Source organism: Eulemur rufifrons, chromosome 16 (genome assembly GCF_041146395.1).
Source record: "Eulemur rufifrons isolate Redbay chromosome 16, OSU_ERuf_1, whole genome shotgun sequence".
NCBI lineage: Eukaryota > Metazoa > Chordata > Mammalia > Primates > Lemuridae > Eulemur > Eulemur rufifrons.
In genome coordinates, this window is record NC_090998.1 from 87,157,707 (window position 1) to 87,184,857 (window position 27,151).

Genomic DNA, 27,151 nt, shown 5'->3' on the forward strand with positions numbered 1-27,151 from the left:
GGGCGTGGCAGGAGCGGGCTTACCTGTTTCCCGCCACCGGGCTGGGCGGGAGGAGGAGCCGGCACTCAACCTGCGGACCGCCGCGACCCGCCTGACGAGCACTCGCGGGGGCCCGGCCGGGGGTCGGCGGGGGGCCCGGAAGCCGGGGCAGAGCAAGGAAACCAACTTGGAGAGAGGAGTGACCTGGGGGCCGGGGGCGGAGCCGCGAGCGGGGGCGGGGAGAGCCGGCCGCCAGCCGGGGCCGAGAGCCGCGAGCGCGGCGGCCCAGGAAGCGAGCGCGCCGCCCACCCATCCGGGGCGAGAGCGCGCTGCGGGAGAGGCAGGCCGGGCCGGGGGCGCCCGGGCCTTCACCCCCGTGACCCCGAGCCCCTGCTGCCCTCAAGATGATGAAGAGGCAGCTGCACCGCATGCGGCAGCTGGCCCACACGGGCAGCTTGGGACGGTGAGTGTCACCCGCTTCCAGTCCCCACTCTCACCCCCGCAGGACCCGAGGGGCAGAAGGGTGCCGGGAGACGGAGGGGGCAGCCGGGCAGCCGCCCTCTGACCGGCCAGAGCCCTGCCCTCTCTTGCTCCCCTCTGAACGCCGCCCGCATCTCCCAGGCAGAGCAGGAGCAGAGGCCGGTCTTTGGGGGAAAGGGCTCCCCACCGCTGACTGGATGGGAGGGGGCTGCAGGGGGGAGAGTGCGCTCTGACCAAGGACACTGCGACTTCGCAGCCCCCAGGAGCTTTTGAGTGAGTGGTCCTCTCTGGCCTCACTTGTTCCCTCTGGACATTGGGGCTGTTAACCACCTCTGATTGCTGGGTGGGGTAGGGAAAAGGTCGATTAGGGCCCCAGACCGTGGAGGAGGGGAGGAGACGGGGTCCTGGCCCGGAGGGAGGAGAGGCCTGCCCCTGTCCTGAGGCGGCCCTTCCCCTCCCCCAGCCCAGGGGCCTCCTGCTTCTCTATCTTGCTTCTGCTTTTCCCAGACTCAGGTGGGAACGTCCCCAGGTCTCCCTGTTCCCACCCCCAGCCCCTGAGCTGGGGGATCCAGGCCGGAAGTTTGGGGAGCCTGTGAGGGCCTGTCTTCTCTGCTCCTCTTCCCCCAGCCTTGGGAGTTCCCCATTCTCTGAGCCCAGGGGAGGGGCCTGGGTGTCCAGAGACCTGGTTCTAGTCTCACACTGGCACAGATGCCTGCGTGAGCCTCAGGCAGTCAGGCCACCTTGCTGTGGGTCTCAGCATCCCCCATGTGTCCCCAGGCAGGGGCCGAGGGCCTGCCACAGCTATAGTCCAGAGTCCTATGTGACTGACAGCCCAGGAGTCTGAGCTCCCACACTTCCCGTTCTTGGAGCCAGCCTAGGCCTCCTATTCCTGGGGTGGGCTGATGATTTGGGGGTGGGCAGAAGAGAAGCTTTGACCCTGTGTCCCAAAGCTGGGCCCTGGGCAGCTTTCCCCGCCCCCCACTTCAGTTTCGTGCATCTGCCCTCCCTGAGGACACAGCCCTGGGTGGAGGAGGAAAAAGCCGTGTATCCTATTCCCACCCCCATGGAATGTGCTCTGACTGGGATGAGGCAGACTGGCCACCCAGGGCGCGCCCCACCTGGGCAGGGCACTGGAAGCAACTGGGGTCCAGGCGCCCTGCTGGGGGGCAGGGGGAGGCCGGGGAGTTCCTAACGCAGGCCAGCTCAGCAGAAGCTCTCTCCCCCTGCAGCACCCCGGAGACTGCTGAGTTCCTGGGTGAGGACCTGCTGCAGGTACGTGCCTGGGCCGGCAGCCGGTGGAAAGGCAGGCCTGTGCAGGCTGTCAGAGCAGAGGGCTGGGCGAGGATGCCATTTGGGGGCCTGGGTTGAGTCATTCCCCAAGCTGATGGTCATGGAGTCCAGGGGGAGGAGAAAGGTAGGAAGGCTGCTCTGGGGAGACAACCTCCGTTGATCCTAAACCCCCACACCTCCCTCCCAGGTGGAGCAGCGGCTGGAGCCAGCAAAGCGGGCAGCCCACAATGTCCACAAACGGCTGCAGGCCTGTCTGCAGGGCCAGAGTGGGGCGGACATGGACAAGCGGGTGGTGAGTGGGGGTCCCGGGAAGGAGGGGCCTGAGCAGCAGGCCTCAGTCTAATGGGGAAGTGTGGTTGCGGCTCGGGTCTCCCTGCCAGTCTGAGCCTCTGGCACCAAGGGCGTGGAGACTGCCCTGTCCCGTGGCCCCTCCCGCACTACGTTCATGAGACCTGTGTCTTTCCCATCCCCGTCTGGACCCTGCCCCCTCTACACCAGTCCCTGGTCTCACTGATCCCAAAGCTAGTGCTCTCCATAACTCCAGGTGGGAGTGTGGGGACATGTTTTGGAGTGTGGCAAGGGTGGGGAGTTGGGAGCAAGGCATGGAGGAGGGGAGAGCTCAGAGGTGGCCAGGTCAGCCACAGAAGCCCTGGGGCAGGGAAAGAGCCCCCGCTCAGAGGCCAGCTCTCCCTTCCAGTCCCCTCCAACCGTGTGACCTCGAGTGAGCTCCCTGCCCTCTCTGCATCTTAGTTCCCCAGTCTGTGATAGGACTTGGTCATTCCTTCTTGCCCAACTAAGTGGCTTCTGGGACAGAGGAAAGAGGACCCCAGGTGGGTGGGGGCTCTGTACATGGTCACAGGGAAATGTCACCCCCCGATGCCTGTTTTCATCCTGTTTCCCTCCTGGGTTCCCTCCTTCCTGCCCCAAGGGGCTCGCCCAGTGCTCAGGGATGTGCACTCACAGCTACCCCCCCCCGCCCCCACAGAAGAAGCTCCCCCTCATGACTCTGTCCACCACGATGGCTGAGAGCTTCAAGGAGCTGGACCCCGATTCCAGCATGGGGTGAGCACAGATGGGGCCCGACCCTCACCTGGGAATGCCAAGAAGTGATCTGGGCCGGGAGGGGGTCCACGTTAGACGAATGCCAGGCTGTGTCCAGGTCAGTGAGGGCAGCCTGCTTGCCCGAGATGGAGGAGAGATAGGAGGGGCAGGAAATCTTGGGGAGGAGAGGCCCCACCGAGTGTTTCCCAGGGGGCTGAGGGGCTGCCAGAGCCTGGGCCCACTGGTGCTATGTCCACAGGAAGGCCTTGGAGATGACCTGTGCCATCCAGAACCAGCTGGCCCGCATCCTCGCTGAGTTTGAGATAACTCTGGAAAGGGATGTCCTGCAGCCACTCAGCAGGCTGAGTGAGGTGACCTGTCCCCAGCTTCCCTAGCCTTCTAGCTCCCTCCCCGCCAGCCCACTGACCCCCACCCCCATACCTGCCCCCAGGAGGAGCTGCCAGCCATCCTCAAGCACAAGAAAAGCCTACAGAAGCTCGTGTCTGACTGGAACACCCTCAAGGGCAGGTGGGAGCCACAGCCACTGGGTGGGACCCCTACCTGGTTCAGCCCACAGAGATGGCCACAGAGCTTTCAGGCTCTGGCCACACTGGGAGCACACCGCAGGGGGTCCACTGGGTACAGTGTGTTTTCTGGTGCACACGTCCGGTCCATAGGAACGTATGTGAGGATACGTTTGACAGTGTGTACATGCTTGTCACAGCTGGTGCTGGGGGTGACCCCAAAGCCTAGGAAAGCCATAAACAATCCTCCAAGGTCCCTGGAGCAGAGGGGTGCCCCACCCTCCACTCTGGACCTGGGTGGCTGTGATCACCAAACCCACCACCAGGGGGCAGCCCAGAGCACTCACGGCCCAGGCTGGGCAGAGGCCAAGGGCCGGTGGCACTCTTGATTTGCATCCGTAAATCCCAGAATCCTATGTATGGGGAGATACTTGGCTCTGGACATGCAACGGGGCTGGTAACCAGCCCACCTTGGGGTCATTCCCCAGGCTCAGTCAAGCAGCCAAGAACTCAGGCAACAGTCAAGGCCTAGGAGGTGGCTCAGGCAGTTACGGTCACACCACCACGGCCAACAAGGTGGAGACACTGAAGGAGGAGGAGGAGGAGCTGAAGAGGAAGGTGGAGCAGTGCAAGGTGAGGGGGCCCTTGGGGTTCCCTGGATGTATGGGGGTGGCAGGGGTGGGTCCTGTTCCCATTTCACAGGCAAGAAAGCTGAGGTTTGGAGAGGTGACATGACTTGCCCAAGGCCACAAGGCTAGGAAGCAGCAGAGCTGGGTTTGGGTCGGTGTGCTGTCTACACCACACGCATCACACCTGGGAGGCAGAGGCTTGGTCTGTTCACCAGTCTTTGTGTTTGCTGAGTGAGTGAGTGAGTGAGTGAAAGGTGAATGAAAGAATGGTTGAGTGGGGAGTGACAGGCACTGTGCTGAGGATGTGGGGACACAGATGAGGACTAAGCAGCCATAAAAGCCCCTCCAGAGTTGGAGGGGTTCTGATGGGCTGGCCCCAAGTACAAACCTTGGCAGAGAGAGGGGATTGGCTGGGACCTTCCATGTACAGTTGTGTGGCCTCGGGCAGGTCACAAACCCCTCTAAGCCTCAGCTTCCATCCAGACCCCCATTCTCACATGGGCTAAGCTCTCCTCTCTCTGTCCCCAAGGATGAGTACTTGGCCGACCTGTACCACTTTGCCACCAAGGAGGACTCATATGCCAACTACTTCATTCATGTGAGTCCAAGACCAGGCTCCAGCCGTCCAGAGCTCAGGGGTTGGATGCCAGAGCCAGGGGCCACTGGGACCCTGTGAGATGGTAGGAGCTGGGGGGGTCTGCTCTTGTAGATCCTGGGGAAGACTCGGCTTCCCTCACTTCCCCTGAGAGTGTCCCTTTGTCCCCACAGCTCCTGGAGATTCAGGCCGATTACCATCGCAGGTCACTAAGTTCACTGGACACAGCTTTGGCTGAACTGAGGGAGAACCACAGCCAAGCAGGTGGGGACAAAGGCAGGGCTAACGTCACACTCCTGACCCGACCCTGCTCAGGGCTATTTAAGAAGCTTGCACTTTGTCCTGAAAGGCAATAGGGAGCCATGGATGAGTTCTGAGGGCTGGATTAGATTTGTGATGGAGAAATTGCTGTGGCTGCTGTGTGCAAGATGGAACGAAGGGGACAGGACTAGAGCCAGGAGACCTCTTAGGAGGCAGAAGGGAGGTGATGGTGGCCTGGACTAGGGCAGAGGCAGTGGAGGTGGGCAGATTCAAGAGATAAGATGGATGATTTCAGATGTTTACATGGACAGTTGGTTGGAAGGTGGTACCACCTTGAGGACATCTGGGAGCGACCCTTGCTTGACTTCCCAGGGATAGAAAGACCCCGGGCCACTGATCTGTCTTGTTCCTGCAGACATTTCCCCCTCGATGACAGCCGCCCCCTTCTCCAAGATGTATGGGGTGTCGCTGGGAACCCACCTGCAAGAGCTGGGCCTGGACATCGCCCTGCCCATTGAGGCCTGCGTCATGATGCTGCTTTCTGAGGGCATGAAGGAAGAGGTGGGACCCACTGGGGCAGCTGGGGAAGGAGCACTGGGGCCCTCATTCTGTCCCGAACCCCCACATGCTGCCCTGCCTGGTGCCTGTAATTCCCTCATTAGAGCACAGGTCCCTGGGAGAAGGCGTGGCCTCCTGGTGCTGAACTGATACTACCTCCCACTCAGTGATGCTCGTATGGGCTGGGCTCTGTGCTATGAGCCTTTGCATTCCTCGCTCCCTTTAATGACCCCAGTAGCCCTTGGAGGGAGCCCTTATTGGCTCCATTTTACAAGGGGGAGACAGAGGCAAAGAGGTACATGTGCCCGGAGTCATATGAGAAGGTGGCACTGAAACCACAGCGCCAGTCACTGTCACACGCTGTCCTTTGCACCTTAGTGTTGTTAGTACATTGCCTCCTTTCCTGAAGGTAGACCCTTAGGAGGTAGCAAAGACATATGTGGGCTTCTCAACGGTCCTGCTGGGGCCTCCTTCTCCCTCCCACTTCCAGCCAGACTCCTGTCTCCCCACGACTTTTCCCAGTTCCTTCCAGACTTCCCAGCCCTGCCCTTTGCTCAGAATTCTAGACCTTGAGAGTTAAGAAGGGCCAGGGACAGTGTCGTGTCCACTCTGCCCTCCAGACCAGTGGGGCCACTGAGGCCTGGTGAGGGCCAGCAGCCTACCCCAGGCTACAAGTGAGCCAGGGCCCCCTAGCCCGGGTACCCTGCCCTGCCCACCCCTCTGTGACCCCCACCTGCTCCCTCTCGCACCCCAGGGCCTCTTCCGTCTGGCCGCTGGGGCCTCCGTGCTCAGGCGCCTCAAGCAGACCATGGCCTCGAACCCCCGCAGCCTGGAGGAGTTCTGCTCTGACCCCCACGCCGTGGCAGGTGCCTGGTCCAGGCAGCCCCGGGCGGGAGGTTGGGGGAAGGGGTGTGGCTGCCTGAAATGACCCCAAGATAGTTTGGCTTTAAGGCCTGATATTCTGCTGAGGACACATAGGGGTTCTTAATGCAGGGTCCATGAGGAACCCCTGAAATCTGTATACATTTTCCTGGTGACAAGATTGCTAGCCTTCCTTTTCTCAAAGGGGCCTGCAGCCCAAAGAGACGATCAGACCTAGACACGTTAGTGTGAATGAGGGCTGGAGGTTCCTTCTATAGGGAGAGAGGGAGAGCAGGTTGGGGGGCTGCTTCTCTGCCTCTGATTTCTCCCCACCTCTGCCTCAGGTGCCCTCAAGTCCTATCTGCGGGAGCTGCCAGAGCCCCTGATGACCTTTGACCTCTATGACGACTGGATGCAAGCAGCCAGGTGAGGATGGGGGAGAGAGGGTGGGGAGGGGGACGCTGCTCAGGTGTAGCCGCTGACCAGGTCTCTCTCCTCAGCCTGAAGGAGCCGGGGGCCCGGTTACAGGCCCTCCAAGAGGTGTGCAGCCGCCTGCCCCCCGAGAACCTCAGCAACCTCAGGTGAGCCCACGCCCACCTCCCCCCAAAGCCAGAACCCAAAGACTTAAGGGCCCTGTGTTTGAATCTGGCCCTGCCACTGTGTCCTAAGCAATATTTCTGAAAACACAGCTTTGATGTACTAGTCATATTTTTTTAAATATTAGCCGTTGAAATGAACAATACCTGGAACCCTTAGAGCCACACTGCCTGGTTTCACATCCCGCCTCTGCCCCTATGTGGGCCTGGGCAGAAATCTCAGTGTTGTCATCTGGAAAATGCAGATTGTAACAGTCCCTACCCCATGGGGTGGCTGGGGGACTCTCAGCTTAGCTCCGTGCCCAACACTTAGTTGGCACTCAGTAGATCAGCTAATCTGACTATCAAAAATTTTAAAACCATGGCTCAGGCCTGTAACCCTAATGCTCTGGGAGGCCAAGGCGGGAGGATTGCTTGAGGCCAGGAGTTCGAGACCAGCCTGAGCAAGAGCAAAACCCTGTCTCTACAAAAACAGAAAAATTAGCCGGGCATGGTGGCATGCACCTGTAGTTCCAGCTACTTGGGAGGCTGAGGCAGAAAGATTGCTTGAACCCAGGAATTTGAGGTTGCTGTGAGCTATGATGATGCCACTGCACTCTAGCTCAGGCAACAGGGCAAGACCCTGTCTCAAAACAAAAAAAAAAAAATGTAAAAACGATCCCATGTGGTGTCTTTCCTACTCTTGGGAAACCCTAAGCTGGGGAGTTCTCAGGGCTCAGATGTGTCAGTGGGTATTCAGGGCCCCACATGCCCTGCCCCCGCCCAAGCCCACTTCCACCCCCAGGTACCTGATGAAGTTCCTGGCGCGGCTGGCCGAGGAACAGGAGGTGAACAAGATGACACCCAGCAACATCGCTATTGTCCTGGGGCCCAACCTACTGTGGCCACCTGAGAAAGAAGGGTGAGAGGCCATGGGTCAGAGAGGTGGTAGTGGGGAGGCAGTCCCCATCCTAGCCATCTGCTGCTTATTGTTCCCCCGGGCCTCAGTTTCCCCATTCTCGGAGGGGTCAAGTGGCTCCTGTTCTCAAGGCTGCCATGAGGAACAGCTTCAGCCTGAAGGGACCATGGACCCCATGGGGCTTTGGAGATAGGTATTCTGGGTTGTGGCGGTGATGGTGTGCTTGGTGGCCCGTTGGGTGACTGGGAGCCCAGAGGTCTGGCTCTCACCCCACCCCTTCACCTTCCAGAGATTGGCCTTGGGAGGTCACCCTCATGACTGCCATTTCCTCGTCTGTAAACTGGGGAGAAGTTATGTCAACTTTCGGGGCTTTTGCTTTGAGAATTAGATGAGATGATGAATAGGGAGATTTTTACAAACTGTAAAGTCATATATGAGAGGTCGTTATTTACCTGGCCACAGACGGCGAAAGATTTCATCTGTGCGGAGTGCAGTTCCTTGGTAGAGGCTGTCTAGACCAAGACTCCGAGGAAGAGGGTCCTGGGTGTGGCTGATCCCTGTGTCCCCAGTGCCCAGCCCAAGGCCACACAGAGAGTTGGGGTCACTAAAACTCTGCTAAGTGGATGACTCACTTCGTCTCCCTTTTTGTCCCAGGGACCAGGCCCAGCTGGACGCAGCCTCAGTGTCTTCTATCCAGGTGGTGGGCGTGGTCGAGGCGCTGATACAGAGTGCAGACACCCTCTTCCCTGGAGGTGCAGCTCCTGCTTCCGTGAAGGCTTGACTTTGTGCCCTCCCTCTGCCGGGCCCCGTCCCTGTCCCTGTCCCTGTCCCTGGCAGCCCTACGAACTCACCACGAGGCCTGGAGGAAATTGCTTCTCCACACTGAGCCTCAGTTTCTCATCCCTAAAATGGGACCGATCCTGCCTGCTTTGTGGGACTGTCGTGAGGCTCACGTGGGAGTGGGGAGGCAAAATGTGGTCCAGATCATTTCGGGGGGAAAGGGGGAGTGACCCTGACACAGGCTGAGGCGGGGAGAATGGCGGAGGCTCCGAGAGCCAACACCTGCTCCTTCTACCTCCAGACATCAACTTCAACGTGTCAGGCCTCTTCTCAGCCCTCGCCCCTCGGGACACGGTCAGCGACCAGCTGGCCTCTGAGGCGCTTCCACCCGTTGCCGTGCCCACCCCGGTTCCAGCCCCAGCCCCAGCAGCTACCAAGGAAAGGTGAGGACGGAGGGGTATGAGTGGCCCCATCCTGGCCCCCACAGACACTCAGCCTGAGGCACCATCTCTCAGGACTTTAAGCAGCATTTTAGCAAATGTGATGATTGGTATTTTTATAGCAAAGACCAGGTCTCCCAGTTCTCCCAGTTTGGATAAGGTGGGGTCTCAGCCTTGTCTGCTGTGTTCCCTTGTTCATTGCATGGCAATTTACTGAGCACCTACTGTATGCCAGGCACTGTTCCTGGCCCTGGGGATTTAGGGAACCGGGGAGGTGATCATTTTGGAATCTGTAAAATACCTTCCAGTTTCCTCTTCGATCCTTCAGATCCACAAGGGCTTCGTGGTTCTGTGTTGCTGACACACTGGGCAGGCATTGGTCAGACCACAGACTGCCGTGGCCCAGACTGTGACTGTCCACAGCTGAGCAGGACAGACAAATGCCGCCCTTAGAGCTCACATTCCAGCGGGGCGGGGAGAGAGAGATTCGACATGTACATCCACAGACGCGTTCTGTAATGTCAGGGCAGTGCTGAAAAGCAAGATAAAGCAGGAAACGGGTGTGGGGGGCTGCTCTAGCTCTGGCTCAGGAGAGGCCTCCCCAGGGAAGAGACCACCAAGCAGAGACCCAAAGGCAGCCCGGGGTGAGCATGGGTGTCTGCTTCTCAGCTGCTCTCCAGCGTCCAGTGGCCAGAACATCTCACAGAGATCACATAGAGGCGGAGCGCTGAGGCAGAGGGCAGGCCCTGTGTCCCACCTCCCATCCTAGCCTACCTGCCAGGCAGGCGGGGTGCCCTCCTGGCCCCAGGGGACCATGGACCCTGTCACAGGGTCATTAACAGCCAGGGCTCAGTGGACACAAACCCTGGCCAATGCTAGAAGCATCTTCTGTGGGGAGGTGGGGGACAGATTCCAAGCATAGCCACAGGGTGGTGGGAGCGAGTGTGGTGAGGACCCAAACTCCACCTGACAAGATTCCGGGAGATGCCTAAGCCTAGCCCTGACACTCCTTCCCTCGGCAGGACAGAGTCTGAGGCGCCCCCCAGACCAGCCTCCCCCAAGGTCAACAGGAGCCCCCCGGAGACGGCTGCCCCAGTGGAGGATATGGCTCGAAAGAGTGAGTTGGCTGTAGGAGAAGAGAAGGGGACAAAGGGTGGGTAGGGAGAGGCGACAGCAAGCCAGGTCCTCCCATCTTTTTAGATAGCCAGGGGAGGCCAGGAATCGAGGTGGTGAAAAGCCCAGGTTTTGCCACCTGGCACTCTGGGTTCAGACTCCAGCTCCGTGACCTTGGGCAGGTATATTCACGTGTCTGAGCCTCAGCTTCCTCCTCTGTGTAATGGAACAGTAACTGCACTTACCTTGTAGGGCTGTGTGGGGCATTCAGTGGTGCTGCAGGGAGAGTGCCTGGCCCTAGCACACAGCAGGTGCCCATTAAAGGTTCGCCAGCATGAGCACTGGGGCACTGGAGTCCTGACCCTCAAGAAGCCCAGAGATGACGGTGCAGAGTAGGGAGGGAATCTTCAGAGGACATGGAAGGAGAAAAGACGGTAGGGTGGGAAGAAGCAGGGGGCAACTCGCCTGTCCGCTTGCCCGAGAGCCGGACAGGGGAGGAGGGTGACTGGCACACTCGGGAGGCCTGCCCAGCCCCAGAGGCACCGGCCTTTCCTGCCTGGGCGTACGATGTGGAGCCGGGAGTAGCTGGAGCAGCTGCAAGAGCCTCTGGACCGGGAGCTGGCAGGTGGCTCAGAGGCCTTCTGGCAGCCTTCTCGGAGGAGGGGGTGAGTGGGATGTTGGCTTACCTGAGCACAGAGGCTTAACTGCTCACAGGGCTGTCACAGCGTCACCTGAGCTGGTCCTCACATAGGCTCTGGCAGGTCGAGGCAATCGTCTGTCTTACCAATGAGGAAACTGAGCCCCAGGCAGCAAGTGGCTCACACCACATCCCCCAGCGAGCAGAGCTAGGGCCAGAGTCCAGCCCTCCTGGCCACCCAGCCCCCCGGCCGTCTCATGAGGTTGCGACTGCGCAGTGGATCTTTGAGAGCCGGGGTGGGGTGGTTGTGGTGGGCTTCTGAGAGGAGGTGCTCGAGCCCCACGTGTCAGCAGGGACAGGCGGCATTCGTTTATTCAACAGACAGATACAGACACGTACCCAGCGCCCAGCCGTGCTGGCCAGCAGCACACAAGGGGACCCCGCTGGGTTTATGTCCTGGGAGGGAGACAAGCAATGACCGAGTAAAGTAAAAACGAACAAGCTCGTTTCAGGGGACAAAGAGTCCTACAAGGGAAATAAAATGGGAAAACGGGCAGAGTGACTGGGGTGGGGCGTGGGGAGGTCAGGGAGGGCCTCTGAGGGGTGAAGGACAGGAGAAAAGACCCGAGTGACAGGAGCCAGCCGTGCAAACTGTTCCCAGCAGAAGGAACAGCAGACGCAAAGGTCCTGAGGTAGGACCGAGCTTGGAGGGTCTACCACAGGCGACGTGGACGCTTAACCTTCCCCTTTCCTTCCTCCGCAGCCAAGCGCCAAGCGCCTGCCCGGCCCAACATGCCGCCCCCCCAGCTGTCCAACCCCCGTGCCTCCGCCCCAGCCCCGCCGCCACCCTCTGGTTCTGGTAGCCCTGTGACCCCCCGAGCTCTGCCCCGCCGTCTGGTTGGCAGCAACCTCCGGGCCCCCACGGTGCCACCCCCATTGCCCCCTGTGGCCCCCCAGCCTGCCCGGCGCCAGAGCCGGCGTTCACCAGCATCCCCCAGCCCGGCCTCCCCGGGGCCAGCCTCCCCCAGCCCAGTCTCCTCGAGCACCCCTGCACAGGTGGACCTGGGGGTGCCCACAGAGGAGGGAGGGGCTCCTGAGGCTGCCGTTGGGTTCCCTGCTCCCCCAGCCACCCCACCTCAGCCCCGGCCCCGGAGCCTCGCCTCAGAGACCGACTGAGGGGCCGGCTCCTCCCTGAATGGCCCTCAGTGTCCCCTCCCTCCCACCTTGTCTCCCAGAACAGCTCTCACCACCCCCCGAGGGGTGGGGGCCCCCAGCCTTTGCTCACAAGTGCCTCGGTGCCCGCTGGGCCGGCCCCCATGGCCAGGAGGGCTCAGGACAGTCCTCCACTTCCTGACCTTTTCCTCTTCCACCCTGGGCTTGGGGTCCCCCCGCCGCACTCCCCACTCTCTGGCAGGGTCGCAGGGGAGCCACCGGTAGGAAGGAGAGGCTTGCCTGCTCCTACAGGACTTATATTTTTCTGTTGCCAACGTATTTTTTTATAAGGCTGGTAAATAAATTATTTTGGACAAAACTGGAGCAGCTGCCCAAATGATAGTTTTATTTTCTGTCCTTGAATAAAGAGGCCACTTTCATAAAGAGGAACAAATTACATGTTCTTTGCCTCCTTTCTTCCTGTCTGAAATAATAACCGCCGACGGTTTTAGAGCTTTCTCTGTGCCACACACTGTGCGTTTCTGAGCATGGTTTCCATGTCATCTTCTCCGGGTGAAGTAAATCCCATTGCGTCTTACAGGTGAGGAGACCGAGAAGTCTCCTCGGTCACAAAGAAGTGACCTGTGAAGGTCACACAGCTGGTAAGGCAGGGACTGGGATTAGGGGGTAGGTCTGTCTGATTCAAAGCCTGGCTCCTTCCTGGCATTCTAGGCAATGTACTCAACTTCTTGGTATCCCAGTTTTCTCATTTGTGAAACAGTATAACAATTCCCACCGCAAAAGTGTTGCTCTGAGGATCAAATGAGACACTCCTATACGGACCAAAGCACCATCCTTGGGACACAGAAGCGCCCGATAAGTGCTGGCTGCTGCTACTGCTGTTTCCCCCAACCCCCACTGGGAGAAGGCAGGGAAGGCTCCCCAAGGAGCAGGAGTGGATCTGTCTTCAAGCTTTCCCTAAGGCTGCTCTCTGCCAGACCCTGGGCCAGATCCCCGCCTCAGCCCTACACCCAAGGAGCTCCTAGAAACAGGCAAGAGAAGTGACAATTAGAATCAAGTGTCATGGTACTGGAAGCCTGTATTAGCCCAGTTAGGGATGGGCCATCTAACCCAGACTGATGTGTGTGTATTGGTGAGGTAGTCAAGGAAGGCTTCTTAGAGGAGGTGGTATCTAAGGTGAGTCTTTCAGGAGCTGGCCAGGTGAAAAATTCGAAGGAATCCATCCCCACACTTTAAAACACTGGCTCCTCAAAGATCCCAAGACCAGCAGTGTCCTCCAGATCAGAAGCCTGCCTCCCTAAGACAGGAGCCCAGGCAGCCTGGGGTCACCCAGTCACCACCCTGGGTAATCAGCCACTGCTGCTCTGGCTCTCTCCCTTCCTCACGTGCTCCAGTGACAGGCTGCCTGCAGCCCAGTGCTTCTCCACCCTGTCATCACAGTAGAACCGCTGTAATTAATTAAACACCAACCTTGCCAGGTGCAGTGGCTCACACCTGTAATACCAGCACATTGAGAGGCCGAGGCAGGACGACCGATTAAGGCCAGAAGTTCAAGACCAGCCTGGGCAACACAGTGAGACCTCCATCTCTACAAAAAAATAGAAAAATCAGCTAGGCACAGTGGCGGGCGCCTGTAGTCCCAGCTCCTTGAAGCTGAGGTGAGAGGATCACTTGAGCCCAAGAATTTGAGGCTGCAGCAAGCTATGATCGTGCCACTGCATTCCGGCTTGGCCCACAGAACGAGACCTTGTCACTTAAAAACATAAAAAATAAACAAAAATACCAACCAACCAAAAAATGCCCAGGCCCCACCCAAAATGATTCAATCAGAATCTCTGGGCCGGGCGCGGTGGCTCACGCCTGTAATCCTAGCACTCTGGGAGGCCGAGGCGGGTGGATCGCTCAAGGTCAGGAGTTCGAGACCAGCCTGAGCAAGAGCGAGACCCCGTCTCTACTAAAAATAGAAAGAAATTATATGGACAACTAAAATATATATAGAAAAAATTAGCCGGGCATGGTGGCGCGTGCCTGTAGTCCCAGCTACTCGGGAGGCTGAGGCAGTAGGATCGCTTGAGCCCAGGAGTTTGAGGTTGCTGTGAGCTAGGCTGACGCCATGGCACTCACTCTAGCCCGGGCAACAAAGTGAGACTCTGTCTCAAAAAAAAAAAAAAAAAAAAAAGAATCTCTGTGCTCCTGCTACGCATTGGTATTTTTTAAAGGCATTTGTCAAAAGACATCGAACTGTATGTACATTTAAGATCTGCGCATCTTTATGTAAATGATATCTCAAAAAAAATAAGTTCCTCGGGATTCTACTGCACAGCCAGTGTGGAGAACCACGGGTCTAGACCGAGGGCCCCAACGTCCAAGAAGACACCATGCTCCTGTGCTCTCAAGACTTCCCTCAGAGCTGGAGCGTCCACGGTTCAGAGGGCAATGAGACTACAACTCACTGAGCATCTGTTCTCCTAGCAACCAGCTCTCCTAAGCTTCTGATTGGCTGGAAAAAGCGGGACTATTCGCTTCCCTTTTTCTAGTTATAGTTCTTTATTGGTTAAGAAGAGGGTCAGTCTCCTAGGTTCCCACCCTTGTGAGAGGTTAGTCGGTCTTGAAACTCGGCGGCGACTGGCCCAGCAGAGATAGAGGCGGGGCGAAGGATCATACTAGTTCTCCATTGGTCGGCTCCCCTAGGTGGGAGCCAAGATTCCGCCCCTTTCTCCAAATTACGTACGCTCGCGGTCTCGCTTCTCTCCCAGACTTTCACCCCCATTGGCCGAAGGGCAAGGCCGTCACCCGGCCCCCTGACCCTTCCGGCGCGCCGATTGGCGGCTGCGGGAGACGTGCACGGGCAAGCGCCGTGCCCGCGGCGGGAGCGCGGCGCGGGCGGCGAAGGGTGGGCGGCCGGCCGGCTGCATGGCGCGCTGCGAGCGGCTTCGCGGCGCGGCCCTGCGCGACGTGTTGGGCCGGGCGCAGGGCGTCCTGTTCGACTGCGACGGGGTGCTGTGGAACGGCGAGCGCGCAGTGCCGGGCGCCCCGGAGCTGCTGGAGCGGCTGGCGCGGGCCGGCAAGGCGGCGCTGTTCGTGAGCAACAACAGCCGGCGCGCGCGGCCCGAACTGGCCCTCCGCTTCGCGCGCCTGGGCTTCGGGGGACTGCGCGCCGAGCAGCTGTTCAGCTCCGCGCTGTGCGCCGCGCGCTTGCTGCGCCAGCGCCTGCCCGGGCCGCCGGACGCGCCGGGCGCTGTGTTCGTGCTGGGCGGCGAGGGGCTGCGCGCCGAGCTGCGAGCCGCGGGGCTGCGCCTGGCGGGGGACCCCGGCGACGACTCGGGCGCGGAGGACGGCGCGGCCCCGCGTGTGCGCGCTGTGCTCGTGGGCTACGACGAACACTTCTCCTTCGCCAAGCTGAGCGAGGCGTGCGCGCACCTGCGCGACCCCGACTGCCTGCTCGTGGCCACCGACCGCGACCCATGGCACCCGCTCAGCGACGGCAGCCGGACTCCAGGTGAGCGCAGAGCTGGAGGGGAAACTGAGGTGGGGGGCGGCCTGCGCGTTCTCCTCCACTCCTGGGGGTGAGGGGCGGCGAAGGGGAAGGGGTGGCAAGTGGGGAACCAGAGAGATGCGAGGAAGGCCCAGGTGCTTTCGTGTGTATGTCTGGTAATTCCTACAGCCACCTCCCTGCGAGGGCAGCGGTGGGGGTCCCCGTTTTACAGATGAGGAAACAGAGGCCCATTGTGGCTCGGAGGGTTGCTGGCGGAATTTTGCCCTACCCCACTCACCATCAGGGTGGTTTTGGAGGGTTGGAAAGGAAGCCTGGAAGGGTTGTCCCTCTGTGGAAGGGTTGGGACAAGGTTCCTAGGGACAGGATGCAGGCAGGTGTGTGGGGAGCACAGGAAGTGGAGTTCTACCTGAGTTCCAGTTCCAGCTCCACGCACTTACGTAACCTCCAAGCATCTCTGCCAGGGTGTAAAATGGGAATGTTCACCATGCCAGTTTCATCCAAGGGGACCATGATCAGGGTGAGTGCCTGACACATAGTAGGTGCTCACATGATGTAAGTTGTAGCCAGAGTACACCCATATTACAGAGAGCTCTAGGAAGCACCTTGGTGTCTGTTCATAATTTGTTTGCAAATGACTCCAGAGATGAGAGTTATTGTTCCATTTCTTAATTAAAGAAACTGGGACAGCTGGGCGTGGTGGCTGGCACCTGTAGTCCCAGCTACTTGGGAGGCTAAGGAGGGAGGATCGCTTGAGGCAAGGAGTTTAAGGCTGCATTGTGCTGTGACAATTGCACCTGTGAATAGCCACTGCACTCCAGCCTGGGCAACATAGTGAGACTTCTCTTAAAAAAGAAGAAAAAGAAGAAACAGGGTAAGAGAGGGGAAGTGCACTGCCAAGAGCATATAGTGAGTCAGTGATAGAGCACAGAACCTGAACATGGTTCCTGTGACACTGAGCCCTGGTCCAAGGCACCCTTCGCTGCCGTCTTCTGCACACTGAGCCCTGCTTAAGAGGCGGGAGCAGGCAGGGCCCTACATTGTGGGGGGCTGGAGTTAGACAAGAGCAGGTGGCAGCAGAGGCAAACGGGCAGTGATGAGTGTGTGTGGTCAGGTCAGTACCCCAGTCCATAGGCTTGGGGCCTGGACAGACCTCTGTCACTCCCTCTCTGCTGGCCACTGACCCAGTCATTGACACCAGAACCCTAGGGGGTGGGGCAGTATTGAGCGGGGTGAAGCAGACATAGGATTGTGATGGGGTGGAGAGGAGGCCTAGTGCCGAGGGGATCTGGGGAAGCTTCCTGGAGGAGACACGTTGCAGGGTGTGGTGATAATGTGCCAGGAGACATAGACACGGTGTTATGATGGGATGGCAGGGAGGGATTCTACAGACCTGTCCTGGCTCTGCCGCAGACCTACTTGCTACATGACCACCTCAGCCTCAGTTTCCCCATAAATCTGAGGTCAGGGCTCTGGTCAGCGCTCTCAGCTGCAGGAGCTCCTGCCTGCCTGCCCTAGGCCGTGCTGTGAGAAGTGAGTTTTTCCCTGGAGACTTCAAAGCTCAGTTCAGGCTGTGGGTTGAAAGGTTGCCCAGGGCTCAGGAAGGCTGGTGTCAAGGAGCTGGGAAGAGACCGGCCTTGCCCACGCCTGCCTCACTGTCCTCTGTGTGACCCCAGACCCCTGTGCCCGCCTGTCCTGCTGTCACTCCCACAGCCTAGAGGGGTAGGCAGAGGCTTAACAAGTACAGTGCTGTAAGTCATGTTTGTACACAACTGAATGATGTAGCTTTGAAATAGTGTGTTATGAAAATATTAACAAAGGCCCCTGTTATGCATAAAAGTCTGAAATAATGCAACTCTTCACCCCCAATTCCTCCTCTCCTTCCCCATGGGCCTCCTAAATTGTGTGTTTACCTTGTTGCCACATGGCAGCCACTTGAGCCAGCAAATAGAAATGCCCACTGTCTTAGGAAGACGTCATCGGCATAACATGCAACAGCCCTGGATTACAGAATGCCGGGTTAGGAGGAATGTGGGGGTGAGAGACAGTTATGCTCATACACTCCCCGGCTAGGATGCTTGCGCCCCCAGGGTAGGGATGTCTGTTGCGTTGACAGCCCTATCCCCAGTGTCTGGCATATAGTTGGGCCTCAGTAAATACTAGCTGAACGAATGAAGTGGGACATAGGAGTCCCAAAGGTGACCAGTCTCCATCCTGGTGGGAAAGGACAGAGCTGACAGAGCTAGGGCCATACTTGAGCTGAGAAAAACACCTTGGGGTGACTCAGTGGAGCCCTTCCCATCCTGGGAGGAATCACTAACCAAGGGGGCAAAAGGCTTTTATTCCCTACTGAGTTCTTAAGAAAACAAGCCTTCTTAAGAAAACAAGCTGGCAAGTTCTAGGTCAGATGTCAGGGAGAACTTCCCAGTGGTGTTGCCCTGAGCCAGCCTGGAAGCCCAAGTTCTGACCCACCTCTGCCTTGATCCTGTGACACTGGGCGGTTCCTCCACCTCGTCTGAAGGCCAAGGAACTAAGGACTCTTGCTGTCCCCACCCATTTTCCCCTTCTGTGTCTTTGGCTTAACTAAGCAAACTGTTGTCGGCTGTAAGAAGGGAGACGGGGCCCAGAGCATTTGGGATCAGACCAGCGGAGCTCTGATAAATATTTAGCAGGCAGAGGAGCCTTCTGTGGTGCAGATACTCCCGCCGTGGCCGATTTCGAGCTACCACCGTGAAGTCCCTGCATGGGGAGTTGGGAAGAGGCACGCAGTAGCACACCATTATGTGGCATTCCCACCGTACCGATGGAAACTGCCTCCACAGCGTAGGTAATAGTAAAATGCGGTAAAATAATTAGGAAGTGATGAGCTTTGAGAACTTATTAAAGCAAAACTCATTTATTTGAGAGTTTAAAAAGTTGACTTTTAATAGTAGCTTCCTTTAACAACCAGCCCACAAAATTCCTGAAAAGGAAACAGTCTGCATTCCCAAATCAGTACAAGCCAGCCCAGCACACCCCTGGCTCAGACCTACCTGAATGCAAATCCTTTTGCTGTCACTTATGAAGCTGTGCAACCCTGGGCAAGTGACTAGCATCACTGAGCCTCAGCTTTTTCATCTGTACAATGGCCTTCCACGAGCCCCCCGACAGCCCTGGCAGTTTAGAATATGCTTGGTAAATGGTGATTATCATCATCATCTTTTGTTCAGGCACATTAGTGTGAAGGCAGAATGTTCTGGCACAGAGACATGCCTGTGAGACAGGCACAGTGGACTCATTGTGTGGGGCAGGATGGTACCAGGCTGGGAGACAGGATTGTCCTTTTCTAAACAGCCCTCCTATTGTTAGACACTTGGGCGAGTTCCATGCTTTGGTTTATAGTTACTGTAGCCACAGACATCTTCAAGCATGTAGCTTTTTGTCTCCAGTTGGAATTCTCTTCTTGCTATCACTTTCCGGGGGAGGCTGACTGGGTCAGAGGTGCAAATATTTCTGTGCTCTGCTATGTTCCAAAAGGGTTGTGCCAGATGCATGGGTTCTTGTAGCAATAACCACAACTGCAGTTAAGTGCTTTTCCATTTACAAAGCTCTTGCCCCTGTGGTGCTCCCAGCACCCCTTTGGAGGTGGGTGTTACTTGGCTCCCTCTTTTGTGGGGAGTCCAGAGAAACTCAGAGAGGTTGGGTAGTTGAGGTTGAGAGGTTGCCAGGAGGCACACAGCTGCCAGGGTAAAATACTGAACCTCAGGCAGGACTGACTGAGCCAGGCCCTGTTTATAGGGAGGAGCTCATCAGGGCCTTACAATACCCACATGAGATAAGTGCCACTGATAGCTCCGTATTAGAGATGGGGAAACTGAGGCACGGAGACATTTACTAGCCTGCCCGAGGATAGTGGAGATGGAGTCTAGATACAGGTATCTGGTTGCAGTCTGTACTCTTAACCGCCACACTAAGATTTGGAAGCAGACCTTCTGACTCATTTTAGTGACTAATTTTTACCCAGTGCCAAGCTCCCTGGAATCCCAGTTTCAGGCCTTACGCTCACCCTGCTGCCCTCCTGCTGACAGAGTCTCCCTCCCCTCTCTCTGCAGGCGCTGGGAGCCTGGCCGCGGCGGTGGAGACAGCCTCAGGACGCCAGGCCCTGGTGGTGGGCAAGCCCAGCCCCTATATGTTCGAGTGCATCACAGAGCACTTCAGCGTGGACCCCGCCCGCACGCTCATGGTGGGTGACCGCCTGGAGACCGACATCCTCTTTGGCCACCGCTGCGGCATGACCACTGTGCTCACGCTCACAGGTGTCTCCTGCCTAGAAGAGGCCCAGGCCTACCTGGCAGCCGGCCAGCATGACCTTGTGCCCCATTACTACGTGGAGAGCATCGCAGACTTGATGGAGGGGCTGGAGGACTGAGCCCACCTGACCTGCAGCCGCAGGCCCGCCCCTTCCCCACTCCTTGATCTTGTGGATGGAGCCGATAGGTCATGAGCCGAGTTAAGTGCCACCGACTCCCTGGCCCCAGTTTATGCACCCTGGTGGGGCGGGGACCCAGGGAAGTTTTGAGGCCCTTGCACCCTCTCCCAGCAGTGGCTAGGCACTCTTTGCTGTCCCAGGAGCTGGTCCACCATGGGTTCATCTTGGCCTAACCCAGCCAGGTGGCCTTACTTCCTGTCATCTCTCCTCCTTAAAACCTGGGTCCTGATGCCAACTGAAAATTTTCTCCAACCCTGAGCACTTAATCCTCTCCCCTCTCCCTGGGCCTTGTAAGAGCTGTACCTGTCCCTCATGTCCTGGCCCTTGAGTTCCAGTTGACCAATCGGCAAGTCTAGGTAACCATAGCCCATTCTTGTCCTAAGTGGACCAATTCAAAGGCTAAGTGATGTGACTCATTGATGCTGGGTTTTGAGGATACCAATCAGAAGGCTGTGACAATGATTCTTGCATGTCCTAGGTCTTGGGTGGACCCATCAGGATACCAAGTAATAATGACCCATTGGTCTCTTAGATCCTGAATAGAACAATCCAGAAGTCTAAGATAAAGTGGCCTCTTGATAATATGAGTCTGACTTGACCATCCAGGGGTCCAGATTCAGTCGATAAATAAGGGTCCAAGTTCTGAAGACGTCTTGCTTCTACAAAGATTGTGGTGCAGTGGGCGGCTCTGGGGCTTCTGTGGCCAACAGCCCCACCCTTTCCCGGTCATGGTACCTGTACAGTGTTGATGGTGGCCACAGCCTGGAAGGTGGGCTTTTGTGTCCCTGTGTGGTCAGTGTTTGCTGTGCCACCTCTCTCCCATGCCCACTCCCAGCTATTTATTTATTTATTTATTATCGTGTGCCAGTGGGGGTGGGGGCTGGGCCTTCCTCACCACCTCCCTGTTGTAACCAGTCCTTCCGTACTTAATAAAGTGCGAGTGGGAGTGTTTATTTGTGTTTGAGTCTGTGGCTGAGAAGCCCCTGCCTGAGCCTGCTCTCCGCAGAACTGGCGTGCCACATTTTTCCCTATGTGAAATGATGCATCCAAGTTCCAGAATGTTCTCTGTGTGTATTACCTTGACTCAAAAACACTCTATGCATCAGTGATCTGTTTCAGTGGTTTGGAAAACCCAGCAAGTTTGTATTACTTATTCCCTTTTACAACTTGGGAAACTGAGGAGCAGAAATGTGATGTTAACTTCCCCAAAAACACACAGCTGGAAGGTGTGGTCACCTTATGCAGGATTTGAACTTGTGTTGGCTGATTCCAGGAGGCTATAGCTCCTTCTCTGGAGATACTGAGAGGAAGACAGGAAGGTGGAAGATGAGGTCCCCCCACCCCCTGCCCTCAGGGAGCTCAGGTGAGATGTCCTTTAAGGCATCCATCACAACTGGGATGCTGCTAGTGGAGGCCTGTCCTGCTGGCCCGAAGCTCCTCCAGGCCAGGGCCATGTGATTCTCTCATCGCTGCATCCCCAGTGCCTCGTGCAGAGTGGGTGCTCAGCTATGGGCTGGCTGAGGGGCAGCCCAGACGGGCCTAGAGAAGCCGAGTGGGGAGATGCAGTGAGTGCTCCAAGCCTGTCATTGACTTACTTGTCACTTGAGCACAAGCTCCTTCCTGCTCAGCTTCAGTTTCCTCATTGTGAAGTGAGGAGTAGGACTTCAAGGCCTGGGAAATCCTCTCCAGTGTGGGTCGTCTTGGGAAGAGAGTGCTTTACAGAGCCTGGCTGCATCTTGAGGTCGGAGCAAATGTAGCCTGTTCATGGAGACTTATGGTTGTGACAGAATCTCAGCCTAACCTGGCTAAGGCATAAGGGGGTTGATTGGCTGCCCCATGAGGTGTTCCAACACCTTCCAGGCATTTTCCCTCTCAGTTCTGCCTCCCAGACAATGAGTACCTCTCGCCCAACCAACATCCCAGGGCAGATTCTCATTGACCTGGCTCGGGTCACGTACCCATTTGGAAACCTGTACCCAAAGGGATGGGACATAGCTATTGGCCAGCCTGGGTCATGTGACCCTATCCTCCCTCCCCTTCACCAACAGGAAAGTGCTTGCTTCTCTGGACCTAACAGCCATTCCCTGCCTTCTTTCTTGCCAACAGAATGTTCATTTCCTTCAGGGTAGCACCTGGAGGCATCCTAATCCCAAACAGTAAATCTTGATTGTTTTATAGTTTGAGTCTAAACCAGTCATGGTTGAGCCCTGCTGGTCGGTGATTGGTTTAGGTGTGGACATGTGACACACATCTGACCAATGAGACACGAAGGGAGGTCTGCTGGGAGTTTCTGGAAATGTTTACCTTACTTCTAAAGGACAGGGGGGCAGAATGGTCTGAGTGCAGTGGTGTTCACAACTAATTGATCACAACCAGTTACAGATTCCTTTGTTCCTTCCCCATTCCGACTGCTTCACTTGACCAGCCTTAAAAAAAATATATATACATAAAAAAAATAAAAAAAGGACATGGAGGGGCCAGGCATGGTGGCTCATGCCTGTAATCCTAGCATTTAGGAGGCCGAGGTGAGAGGATTGCTTGAGGCTAGGAGTTCAAGACAGCCTGAGCAAGAGAAGATCCCATCTCTATAAGGAATAGAAAAATGACCCCTTTTCCGGTTGTGGAGCCGCTCGGTGAGGATCTTTACACCTGTAACCATGCCGTCCAAGGGCCCATTGCAGCCCGTGCAGGTCTCAGGATGCAAGAAACCCGCCACAGCTGTGGTGCATTGCAGACGTGGCAATGGCCTCATCAAGGTGAACGGGCGACCCCTGGAGATGATTGAGCTGTGCACACTGCAATACAAGCTACTGGAACCTGTTCTGCTTCTGAGCAAGGAGCAGTTCGCTGGTGTGGACAGCCGTGTCCATGTGAAGGGTGGTGGTCATTTGGCCCAGATTTATGCTATCCATCAGTCCATCTACAAAGCCCTGGTGTCCTATTACCAGAAATACATGGATGAGGCTTCCAAGAAGGAGATCAAAGACATCCTCATCCAGTATGACCAGACCCTGCTGTTAGCTGACTCCGGTCGCTGTGAATCCAAAAAGTTTGGAGGCCCTGGTGCCCATGCTCACTACCAGAAATCTTAATGATAAGCCCATCACGAGGATCGGGGGTCACCTGTATATAAAAAAAAAAATGGTTGTAGGATTTAAGGTTTTAAAAAAAAGAAAAATTATCGACTTGGTAGGCTGAGGCAGGAGGATCACTTGAGCCCAAGAATTTGAGGTTGCAGTGAATTGTGATGATGCCACTGTACTCTAGACAGGGTGACAGAGCAAGACCGTGTCTCACGAAAAAATAAATAAAGGACATGGGGGAGGAACTCAGTTTTCTGGGCTTTGGTGTGGGTGTGGTGCTGGAAGCTGTTGCAGCCATTCTGTGACCACGAAGTGTGCCCTAGCACATGACTTGGCTTTGGGATCCCGCTGCAAGTGGCAGAGTGGAAATATGAGAAGAACTTGTTCGGGTTGTTTCCCCCTAACTTCTAATTTAGAAAAGTTTCAAATTAACAGAAAAGGTGGAAGAATGATACAATGAACATCCATATACCCTTCACCTAAATTCACCAGTTAATATTTGTGCAGTTTGCTTAATTGTTTTATATACCTGTGTGGGTTTTTGTTTTTTGTTTTTGTTTTTTTCTTTCTTTTTTTTTTTTTTTTGACTAAAATTGAAGTGAAATGTTTTGGGGTTTTTTTTTTTTTTTTTTTTTGAGACAGAATCTTGCTCTGTTGCCCCAGGTAGAGTGCAGTGGCATCATCGTAGCTCACTGCAACCTCCAACTCCTGGGCTCAAGGGATCCTCATGCCTCAGCCTCCCAAGTAGCTGGGAGTACAGGTTTGAACCATGGTGCCCAGCTAATTTTTCTTTTTTTTTTTTTTTTTGAGACAGAGTCTCACTCTGTTGCCCAGGCTAGAGTGAGTGCCGTGGCGTCAGCCTAGCTCACAGCAACCTCAAACTCCTGGGCTCAAGCGATCCTCCTGTCTCAGCCTCCCGAGTAGCTGGGACTACAGGCATGCACCACCATGCCCGGCTAATTTTTTCTATATATATTTTTAGCTGTCCATATAATTTCTTTCTATTTTTAATAGAGATGGGGTCTCGCTCTTGCTCAGGCTGGTCTCGAACTCCTGAGCTCAAACGATCCGCCCACCTCGGCCTCCCAGAGAGCTAGGATTACAGGCGTGAGCCACCGCGCCCGGCCTAATTTTTCTATTTTTAATAGAGATGGGGTCTCACTCTTGCTCAGGCCGGTCTCGAACTCTTGAGCTCAAGCAATCCTCCCACCTCGGCCTCCCAGAGTGCTAGGATTAAGACATGAGCCACCACACCTATATATATTTACATTTTTTAATTTTTAAAAAAATTTTTTGTAGAGACAGGATCTCACTGTATTGCTCCTGGCCTCAAGCAGTCCAACATGCTGGGATTACAGGCTACATTTTTTAACTGAACCATTTGAGAGTATGTTACAGATGTTAACATAGTTCACCCCCAAATTCTTTAGTTTGTCTAACAGCACGAGGGCTGCAATCCAGCATTACACGAGAACCTAGATCTTTGATTATTTCATTGAGCCACTGAATTAACCTGCCACGGAAACCCCCTAGCTCCAGACTTTTGTTATATAAAAAATTAAGTTTTTCTTAATTTTAAAGCAATTACCTTTGAGTGTTCTGCTACTTGTAGTCAAAAACCCTCCCGGTAGGCCTCAGGCACATCATAGAAAACACTAAAATCCACCCACATCCCACATTAAATACATACTTACTTTTCAAAATATTTTTATACTTTTGGGCATCCTTTGGCTACTGGGACCTAATTTAAGACTTACTGACCTCTAGGAATACTTGGAAACACTTTTAAAGTATGAAAACCCAACTTACAAAGTTGTTTTCAAATGTAATGAAATTTTTATGACTGCTCAAGTAAATATTTCATTAAGTTTGAGTACAGTAAACATTTATTAATTTCAGCTTTGCAGTTTTAGTCTTTTGGAGCCAATACATTTTTTTTCTTCAGGTCTCAAATATTTTCTAAGCTCTTAAAAAGCTCTTGGCTTCCTGTGACTCTATAATTATTTTCAAAATAAAATGTTAAAAGCATCGTAAAGGCTCAGGTCTGAGCCCTGGAGGGCTAGTGCATGAAAGGGTCCGGGCCCCACCCAGACCTCACATGGGAGGACGGTTGGAGCCTGCAATCCGAAGCTGTAGACACCAGGTGAGAAAGCTGAAGGTGTACGGGCAGGGGCTGCCTGGGTGGGTGGAACAGCCTGAGCAAAGGCTGGGAGGTGAGAACAGGTCAGTGCATAAGCACAAGCTGCAGCACCACAGGCTGGAAAAGAGCCTGGAGTTGCCAGGAGTGTCCCCCACCTCCACCAGTCCCCCCTCCCCTTCATGAGCAGGAGGGAAAAGGTAGCTTTCCAAGCCCAGGTATCCTTGGTGCAGCAGATGAAACAGCTTTAGCCTCGGCACCCGGGGTGACGTCAGTCAAGTGGCCACCGTCTCTCCATGGTTTCTGCATCATTAAACTGCGTCATTGAATGGGGGAGCAGGTCAGGTACAGTATCTCGGTGTTCCTCCCTGCTCTGACTTCCAGGACTCTGGAGCTGGCTCTGACCATCCCCAGGTTGGCAGAGGGTGTTGATGGCGCCCCTGTGGGCCAGCAGCCCTCCCACCACTGGCAGCTGGAGGAGGTACAGCCTCCATCCGGGCAGGGTAGGAGTCTGCAGGCCAGGAAGGGCTGCGCTGGCTGGATCCTGTCTGGACAAGCTGAGCTCATTTCTCATGACAGCAGCCAAGGTCCAGCCTGCAGAAGCGAGGAATTTCAGAGAGCAAACTGCCGCTACTGCAGGACAGTAAGTGGAGAGGAGAATCCCGGGGGTGGGGGGCCTTGGCCTTCGGGAGCTCAGTGTTAGTGCTCCCTCCGAGCTCCTTACAGCTCTTGTAATCCTCCAAGCAGCCCGCGATTGGGTAACGTCATTCTCACCTTCCGTGCCTGGAAACAGGTTCAGAGAAGCCAAGGACCCTTGGTGACAGCCACAGCCAGGCAGCCCCCAAATCAAACTTGCCTCTCTTCTCCTGATTCGAACTGCAGCTTCATTTCCCTGTGCAGTTCAACCCAGTTGGCAGACACAAAGTAGGAGTGAGGTGAAGATAAAATGAGATAATGTATGAAAGCACGGCGCCTGGCACGGGGCCTGGCATGGGGCCTGGCAGATAAGTGGGCGCCACCAGTAGGAGGCCGTGAGGACTTCGAGGGGAGAGTATGATGCACCTTGTCCCTGCCCCCCTGGGAAATCAAAGTTCCTGTTATAGGGGACACTAGGATCTGGAGAGACTCCCCATCCCACCCAAGGTAAGTTGGGGACCAGTTGGGGGTGAGAGGGAGGCCTCCCAGAGGTGCTGCCAGGATCCCAGGAAGGTAACTAAGCTGAGAAGGGACAAGAGGAAGACTCCGTGAACAAAATCATCATCTATTCAGTACAACAGACCTGAGTCCCACCTATATCAACCTCGTGCAGAAGAGCAGGATTTCATCTCTCCAAATTACAGAGGGTGAGACTGAGGCAAGCAAGGAGAAGTGACTTGCCAGCATGCCCCAGGGGAGCATGGCCTTTCTGGGGACCTATTGCCATGCCACGCAGCCTTTCTGCCAGCTCTAGGCAGGCCAGACCCTGGAGAGGACTTAAGTAGTCCCTCCATCCAACGGCAAGCACTCCCTGGTGCCTGGCCCATTTCCAGGTTGGGGGAAGGATGTAGGAACAGCTCCAGAGGCCCTGAGAGCCCAGCTGCTGGGCTGGGACAGCCAGCCCCACCTGCCTGATGGCAGTCCTGCAAGGACCACGCCTGAAGCACTTCTGGCCCTCAGTCTGGGACTGCACCTGCACCGTCCCCATTCCTTGGTCTGGCAGAGACGTCCCCATTCCTTGGTCTGGCAGAGACGGGAGGCTCAGGCAAAAGGCTGTGGAGCTGGGCTGGGCCCCACCCACCCCTTCCTATGATTGAGGTTTTGGGGAGGTCCCGGAGGAAAAAATGAAGCTGCCGTGGCTGGTTTCCTAGGCAGCTGCTTGGTCTGGGAGGAGGGGTAAGGAGCTCACAGCCCCCTCTCCGGGTTTGCCTGCAGCCCTACACCTCCCCTCTCATCCTGTGCCAGGGTGGGCTTCACTCATCTGGAGGATGATGGGCTGGGGCGTGGGGGGCAGAGGGGCCCGGGCTGGGGAGGCACAGTGGGTGTGCTGGCCTGGCCTCCAGATGTGAGTCACTCCTAGTTCGCATCTTCCTCCCTCTTTAGTGCTGGCAGTTTCAAAGGGAGGAGGCTGAGTGGAGA

The 27,151-nt window shown here is 56.1% G+C and overlaps 3 protein-coding genes across 5 annotated transcripts; all 3 read left to right on the top strand.

Moving 5' to 3' along the window:
• The first annotated feature begins 271 nt into the window (after nucleotides 1-271).
• Nucleotides 272-12,234, top strand: SH3BP1 (SH3 domain binding protein 1). Of its 2 annotated transcripts, XM_069489566.1 has the most exons (19): nucleotides 272-442; nucleotides 1,689-1,731; nucleotides 1,937-2,041; nucleotides 2,735-2,811; nucleotides 3,050-3,161; nucleotides 3,242-3,318; nucleotides 3,803-3,947; nucleotides 4,473-4,541; nucleotides 4,712-4,802; nucleotides 5,215-5,360; nucleotides 6,112-6,223; nucleotides 6,563-6,644; nucleotides 6,719-6,799; nucleotides 7,599-7,715; nucleotides 8,367-8,464; nucleotides 8,794-8,935; nucleotides 9,955-10,049; nucleotides 11,971-11,977; nucleotides 12,105-12,234. In XM_069489566.1, the coding sequence occupies exons 1-19, from the start codon at nucleotides 384-386 to the stop codon at nucleotides 12,232-12,234; spliced, it is 1,788 nt and encodes a 595-aa protein (XP_069345667.1). In that variant the 5' UTR covers nucleotides 272-383. The 2 variants fall into 2 exon arrangements, with proteins under 2 accessions (XP_069345667.1, XP_069345666.1); XM_069489565.1 differs by having other exon boundaries at nucleotides 11,446-12,218.
• Nucleotides 12,235-14,763: 2,529 nt separating this feature from the next.
• PDXP (pyridoxal phosphatase) lies at nucleotides 14,764-20,694 on the top strand. The gene is made up of 2 exons (XM_069489567.1): nucleotides 14,764-15,354; nucleotides 19,440-20,694. The coding sequence occupies exons 1-2, from the start codon at nucleotides 14,769-14,771 to the stop codon at nucleotides 19,754-19,756; spliced, it is 903 nt and encodes a 300-aa protein (XP_069345668.1). The 5' UTR covers nucleotides 14,764-14,768; the 3' UTR covers nucleotides 19,757-20,694.
• A 1,779-nt stretch (nucleotides 20,695-22,473) lies between these two features.
• LOC138396964 (small ribosomal subunit protein uS9-like) lies at nucleotides 22,474-22,908 on the top strand. 2 transcript variants are annotated; one of them, XM_069490787.1, is made up of 2 exons: nucleotides 22,474-22,572; nucleotides 22,624-22,908. In XM_069490787.1, exons 1-2 carry the CDS (start codon nucleotides 22,474-22,476, stop codon nucleotides 22,906-22,908), a joined length of 384 nt encoding a protein of 127 aa, XP_069346888.1. The 2 variants fall into 2 exon arrangements, with proteins under 2 accessions (XP_069346888.1, XP_069346886.1); XM_069490785.1 differs by having other exon boundaries at nucleotides 22,474-22,908.
• Nucleotides 22,909-27,151: the final 4,243 nt, after the last annotated feature.

What these genes read in the sequence shown, in the direction of transcription:
- LOC138396964 (XM_069490785.1), top strand. Translation starts at nt 22,474, where the DNA reads ATGCCGTCCAAGGGCCCATTGCAGCCCGTGCAGGTCTCAGGATGCAAG.
- PDXP (XM_069489567.1), top strand. Translation starts at nt 14,769, where the DNA reads ATGGCGCGCTGCGAGCGGCTTCGCGGCGCGGCCCTGCGCGACGTGTTG. An exon ending in CGACGGCAGCCGGACTCCAG is followed by an intron (nt 15,355 to 19,439) that starts GTGAGCGCAGAG and finishes CTCTCTCTGCAG; the next exon opens with GCGCTGGGAGCCTGGCCGCG.
- SH3BP1 (XM_069489565.1), top strand. Translation starts at nt 384, where the DNA reads ATGATGAAGAGGCAGCTGCACCGCATGCGGCAGCTGGCCCACACGGGC. An exon ending in GGAAGGTGGAGCAGTGCAAG is followed by an intron (nt 3,948 to 4,472) that starts GTGAGGGGGCCC and finishes TCTGTCCCCAAG; the next exon opens with GATGAGTACTTGGCCGACCT. An exon ending in GAGAACCTCAGCAACCTCAG is followed by an intron (nt 6,800 to 7,598) that starts GTGAGCCCACGC and finishes TTCCACCCCCAG; the next exon opens with GTACCTGATGAAGTTCCTGG.